Below are 6,646 nucleotides of genomic sequence, written 5' to 3'. Positions count from 1 at the left end.
AAAACAAGGAATACGTATTCTTTGAAAAATCCAAAAGTAATTATTTTAATTCAGTTTATATTGTAAATGTTTTGATGTTTTGTAACTAACGTGTAAAAAAGTTGACATTTTATTAAATTTTAATATATGTAACAAACAATTAAATATTATGATATTAGTTGTGCAACCACACTGATTATTAGCGTTCTCACTTTATGAACTTTTGTTGAGAATCATATGTATACGAGATATATTTACGAAATTTTTCTTCTTAACTATCGTTTTAAAAAAAATCGTTTTCATAACACAAAATAAATTAAATGTATATAAATAACATTACTACTTTTTTCACATTTTAAAGAAAGAACCTTTATATACATTACTCTAAATTATTTTAAAATAAATTTTATAACTAATATGTATGACACAACTGTGTTAGACTTTTAATTTATATAACATACAAAAATAAAACGTGCAAACTTTTTTCATATTATAAATGATACATCAAATATGAACTGAAAAACACAATATTAAAACTAAAAACTGTTTAATTTAGAATAACTTTTAGTTTACGAATTTGAGTTTAATTTCATTTGTATGCGTGTTATAACAATCATATTTCTGGTATTGGAAGGGTTAAATGAGTATTCAAATACTCTTTTAATATTTTGGGAATTGACTACTTATTTTTAATAGTTTAAATATGGTAAAACAAACTATATTATTAAATCATCAAAATAATCAATTATTTACCAAGTGCAAAAAAATAAAATGAAAAAAACATAGCTTTTACGTGTTTAAATGATTTGTCGTTGATTCACAACGTCTTATTAAACCTATATCGTTCTGTTTTATTTTCCAAAATCATTAAACAAACTTGTTAACACCATTTATTAAACTCAACATGTTTCACCAAAATCAGTCAATTACGTTGCAATTTGTTGTAAAAACAGTCAATGAAAAATATCAAATTAGAAATGTAAACTTGAGTTAAAAATCAGTTTTTCACCCATATGTGGATAGTATGTAATGGTGCTGTTGAGTATTTATAACACGTTCTTTGTTGAAATTTTTTATTTGTTAAATAAATAATATAGTATCTATTTGTTTTTAAACTAAAAATCAAACTAATAATATAAAACAATTCATCAAAAAACAGCGTTTACAAAACAGTGTTTACAATTTAGCGTTGAAAATTCGATTGTTTTTACATACTAATTTAGCGTTCATTTTTTAGCGTTAACAATTTAGTGTTTATAAAATAGCGTTGAATTATATATATAATGTTATATACAAACAAATTATAAACAAACATAAAATAATTTGTAATATAGGATGATTTGTTTGTTGTTATAAACAGTAACCAATTTAATAAAATTTATACATTTTAAATTAAAAAAACAAGTAAGCAATTAATTATCTTTTTTCTTCTTTTGGGTCATTTTTCTTAGTTTTCCAATTATTGTAGTTTTTCTTTTTTTCTTACTTGATAACTCACTTTTACTATCATCCATGTTAATCACGGAACTGTTTATCAACGAAGAACTTTCTATTGTTTGACATTCCTTATTAAAATGAACTGTAGATGATTCCATTGTTTGAATGAAAGGGATTTCTGAAATGTTATCAAGTTCACTTACGATATTTTCGATGTCTTTACTATTTAATTTAACAGTTATTCTTTTCCTTGGTTTTTGAGAATTGTGTGTTATTTTTTGGATTTTTTGGATGCGTTTTTTAATTTTCATTTTTGTTAATATTTTCATTTTATTAAATTGTTTTTCTTTTGAACATTCTGTAATTTCAATGTTGGAATGATTGAATATTCCCATTTTGAAATCGGGTTCATCAACTGCATCTGATATTAATGAATCAATTTCTTCGACATCACGTATTGAGGTTTCATTGAGAACGTTTTGTACATCGTCGATCACATCAACTTTCTGGTTAACCATATCTTTTTTTAACGAAATAATGATTTTTAAAGGAATCGTTGCCACTTTTTCTAAAAATAATAATTTATTATTTCCAAACAAATTCATTCTTTTGGTGAGCAATTCTGATAATTCTTCGTTGTATTTATTATAGTAATTATTGGTTTGTTTTTTAAGTTTTCCATTAATAAATGAATTAAAGTCAACTTCAACTTTTCTTTCAACTTCTTTAAGTTTTTCAACTAAAACAAATGCGTTTGGGTGTGTTCTGTAAAATTTTCGAGAAAATGAAGAATGAAATGATTCACTCCAATTGTTCGTTTTCATCAACAAATCCAAACTTTGGTTCCATTCGGGTGGGGGATAACGTTCAATCCACACTTTGTTAAAATAAGTCATCAATAATTTCAATTTGTCTTTATTTACTTCTGAAGTGTCAATTGTATCGATGGTTTCAGATAGTTCTTGAACAGTTTCGACAATTTCTTGTGGCCTAAGAAATGGTAAAGCGAAAAGAGATCTTATAAACATGTTGACTTTTGTTTCTGTTGTGTAAATTTTGGAAAGTCCCAACTTACTGACCTTTTTAAAAATGGCCTGATTAAAGTGGAACCAACAGCCAAGCAAGGTAACTTCTTTATAAACCATTATTATTGCATTTTTACAAGACAACTCAAAATCTGACATAAACTTTGTTATTATCACTCCTTGTTTTTCTTTTAAATTTGTAAAAAGTGATGTATATGCACATTCTGTTCTCTTTTCCATTAAAACAAAACAACACGGAAAAACAAATCCATCAATAACAGAATGGAGTGTGTATAATTGTGAAAACATTAAAGGTACACATTGAAAAGTTCCATCTCCCAAAACGGCCTGGTTGTTTTTTAGAATTTCAAGTTGAAGTAAAGAAAAAAAACATAAACATTGTACGGTCATCACCATTTTCATCTCTGTATATTATTTTGTCTTGAACAAATTGTGATCCAGAAACAGTTTTGGAATATATCCCTTGAAAAGTCAATTCTTTGATGCTTTTTGGTAATGTACCGTACATTTTCCTTTTAATTAAATCTATTTGTTGCTTTATATATTGAATTGTTGGAGTGTAATTATCAATTTTAAAAGATGGTGCGAAAATAATAGATGAAACCATTTGATCGGGAGACATTGAAGGAGAAAAAGAAATTAAAGAAATCACGATTGTTTTAACTTCGAACTTTTTCCACATGTAAATATCATTTTGGTGTAATTCGTTTTCAGAATGAGTGCAAATAAGTTTTACTTGTTTGTTATCCAATAATACAAAACAACATTTACATCCATTCGAAGCATGAATACATTCAAAAATTGAAAAGACGTCGGGGTGTAACATTTTGTAATTTAAAACTGCTTTATCGTTCAATTCTTTAAATTTGTGATTTTCATAATAAATGGAGGGATGTCTCTTTTTTGAACTTGATGTATTTTGAACTGGAATTTCGACAACAAAATTGGACCTCTTGACATTTTGTTCCATAGAATTACAAATAATGAGTATTTAGGGTTTGAATTATAAGTTCAAAATATATTGTAATTTTTTATAAATTTATATTATTAATTTTTTCTTAACTGTTTATTAAATAATATTATATTTAAATTGGTTAATTATCAATTAAAAACATTTAATCAATAAAAGAATAAATTTGTTACTTATATTAATTCCCAAATATTATAACCATATTACTATCATCATCGTATTTGTGATTATATTTTATTATTATATTACATTATACAATCAAAATTTTATTAATTGTTTGTATATAACATTATATATATAATTCAACGCTATTTTATAAACACTAAATTGTTAACGCTAAAAAATGAACGCTAAATTAGTATGTAAAAACAATCGAATTTTCAACGCTAAATTGTAAACACTGTTTTGTAAACGCTGTTTTTTGATGAATCGTTCTGTTATAGTAAATTTCAACATAACACAAATCGACAATCGAGTTCACAAAAGAAACTATATCATGGAGAGGTGAATAAACAATAGAATGACAAGACAATTTTCACTTTAAGTATCATTGTAAAAAACATGAGTTAAACACACAAAAAATAATAAAGCAAAAGTCCTATTATCTAGATAAGTCTTGAAATTATCAAATCTATATTTTCTTGACTTAACAAGCTTTGGCTGTTAGAAATGTTCTGGCTGTTACGAACAACTGGTTTTCTCTCTTTTTGTCGTCTCTGTTCTGGTGGACGTTGTTGAACTTGCCTCATTTCACTGAATCTCGCATTTTCGCTTCTAATTGGATTACGTTCTGGTCCGAATACAGGATGAGATATGTGCTCCACCATTGGAATCAAAACACTTCTGTTTACATCCTCTTCTGCAACCGAAGTCCAAAAATTCCTGGATATGTCTGACACACAATTCTCGCCTTTTGTGGGACAATGATTGTCTCTTTTTTTGATGGACAGTTCATGTCTGTCTTGTAAGTAATACCACATTGCCGGAAAGCAGAGACAACATTTTGTCTTGTTGTTGCCGCCTGAAATGCAGACAACATTGAGATGAGTCTATTCACAAGAAAAACTCCGCTTTTCTCTCTTACCTTCTTTGTAATGGTTTCTCCTTCCACTTCATCTACTTCTTTCTCCTCCATTACTTCCTCCATATTAAGTTGTTCCTCAAATACATTTTCAGTGCTTTTATTTTCAATATCATCTTCATCTTTGACTACTTGAGTCACATACTCACAGTACCGTCTTAGTTGATTCTTACAAGAACCAAAGACACCCACGTCAAGACTTTGCGTCATATGGCTTGAGTGAGGAACAAGAAAGATCAACTCATTGTTATTTTTCTCGCATATACTCTTAGGTTTTTGTTGACGTGACAACTGCATCCATCTATAATAAAAGCCGCTTTTCCATTAAAGTCACCGATTGTTTGCCGAAGTTCATTGCATTTTTTGATTATATAAGTTAGAACGACATCTCGAAACCACGCCAAAAATATGTCAGTGCTTATAAAGCCATTCTTCGTGTTGTATATTTTTATCGAAGAGTCGTCATATCCGTTGTAATATAATGCAACATTCACTGTTTTGTTTGGCACAACAGTTCCTGGAGTCAACACATCACCACTCAACGCTAAGCATCCTATCAGTGTTGTTCTTCTCCCTGCTCTGCTTAGTCCAATTTTAAGTGTTCCGTGCATTCTTTGTTCTCCCTTGTTGACGTACACTTTCACGGCTTTTCTGTCTGCGAATGGTTGTGTTCCCATCTCATCTTCATTTAAAACAAGTGCTGGATGAAGACCAACTATTTTTTGTAGAGTAACATTGTAAAATTCTTTAATATCTTTTTCTTCCACTTTCACTCTGAAATTTTCGTTGGGTATTCCTAAAACGTATTCAAAAAGTTCCATTCCCATTATGTATCTATGGAAATTTGATTTTTACACCATCGTTTGCAATTCATTAGTGCAAAATTGGAATACATTAAGACTTGTTACTGCTAAACCGACTTTCCTGTGATCAAAAATGTATTTTACAATTGATTCACGGTTGTTTCTAATTTCACTTGGCCTTCCCGGCTCAAGTACCATTTTGTGCACAATCGCGGGAAATTTCATCTTTTCTTTCGAAAGAGTATGTTTGCCAATGTTGAACAATTCACAAACCGTGTTTTCCCAAAGTTTTAGGGATTTGCACACCTCAATACATATACCAATTTGGTGTGTCCGATTTTTATTCTCGCGGTCTGGATACCTTTTTATTGTTTCTTCAAGCAAAAGTTTTAATTGAATAAATGATGCTGCTTCGAAAAAATCTTCATATTTATCAGAGATGGGGCAGCCAAGTGTTCTTTGCTCTATGTTATCTTACATTTCTTTAAAATCCAATCCCTTTATTTTTTTCGTGATATTCGGAAGCCATTTATTTGTTTGATTTAAAAAAGTGGTGTTTTGGATACAAGCACCAATAATAATTATCATAGTAAAATAACCAACATAGAATTTATTATATTTTGAAAGTAAAAATTACTTTTAACTTTAACAATTGTTCAAAACAAAAAAAAAACAGTGGTAAAATGAAATATCGAAAAAATATATTGTTGTTGTACAACGACCATGTAAAAATTGCTATAAAAAATTTTTTTATTTTAAAGTTTGCACCCCAAAACATTTGTTATTATAGTCTGAATAAAAAACCGCTGGGACCGAAAATGGGGTTTAAATGGTAAAATGTTATTTCTTAATATTTGGTTATTTATGAAAAAAATTTTCCATCAATTTAAACATTGCCCAATTTTTTACTTAATCTATTCAAATCAACCAAACCAACATTTTCTAAAAAATACCAGTACAAAAATAAACTGTACTCATATTATAATTAACCTCAATTCGATAAAAAATTTCAAAAAAGAATTTCACTTTTCCAAAAAAATGAAAATAATGGCGACTTTTCTTGAACAATTTAGAACGATTTTTGACTTATTTGATAAAATAGTTCAACTTAAATTCAAACCTTTGAATTATTTATAAAACATTTTATCATTCATAAACTCAAATTAATTGGGTTTTGTAAAAGATTTGTCCTTCAATCAATAAAATATATAATTTAACAAATTAATATTAGTAATAAAAATAATACGAAAATAAACTGTTTTCATAAACAAATTAAATTGTTAATAAAAATTGATTATATAATATTATCAGATATTCAAGTTTTTTAAAA

General features: G+C 27.7%; 2 protein-coding genes across 2 annotated transcripts; both read right to left on the bottom strand.

Moving 5' to 3' along the window:
- Positions 1–4,279: 4,279 nt before the first annotated feature.
- Positions 4,280–4,723, bottom strand: EIN_440910 (hypothetical protein; the record flags this gene model as incomplete). Its single annotated transcript, XM_004183205.1, has 1 exon — positions 4,280–4,723. One exon carries the CDS (start codon positions 4,721–4,723, stop codon positions 4,280–4,282), a length of 444 nt encoding a protein of 147 aa, XP_004183253.1.
- Positions 4,724–4,749: 26 nt separating this feature from the next.
- EIN_440900 (hypothetical protein) lies at positions 4,750–5,340 on the bottom strand (the record flags this gene model as incomplete). Its single annotated transcript, XM_004183204.1, has 1 exon — positions 4,750–5,340. One exon carries the CDS (start codon positions 5,338–5,340, stop codon positions 4,750–4,752), a length of 591 nt encoding a protein of 196 aa, XP_004183252.1.
- Between the last annotated feature and the right edge of the window lie 1,306 nt (positions 5,341–6,646).

This window comes from Entamoeba invadens, assembly GCF_000330505.1.
Source record: "Entamoeba invadens IP1 unplaced genomic scaffold scaff_1105074724807, whole genome shotgun sequence".
NCBI classification, from domain to species: Eukaryota; Evosea; order Mastigamoebida; family Endamoebidae; genus Entamoeba; species Entamoeba invadens.
The sequence above is the reverse complement of the archived record's forward strand: the minus strand, read 5'-3'. Positions and strand labels throughout refer to the sequence as shown.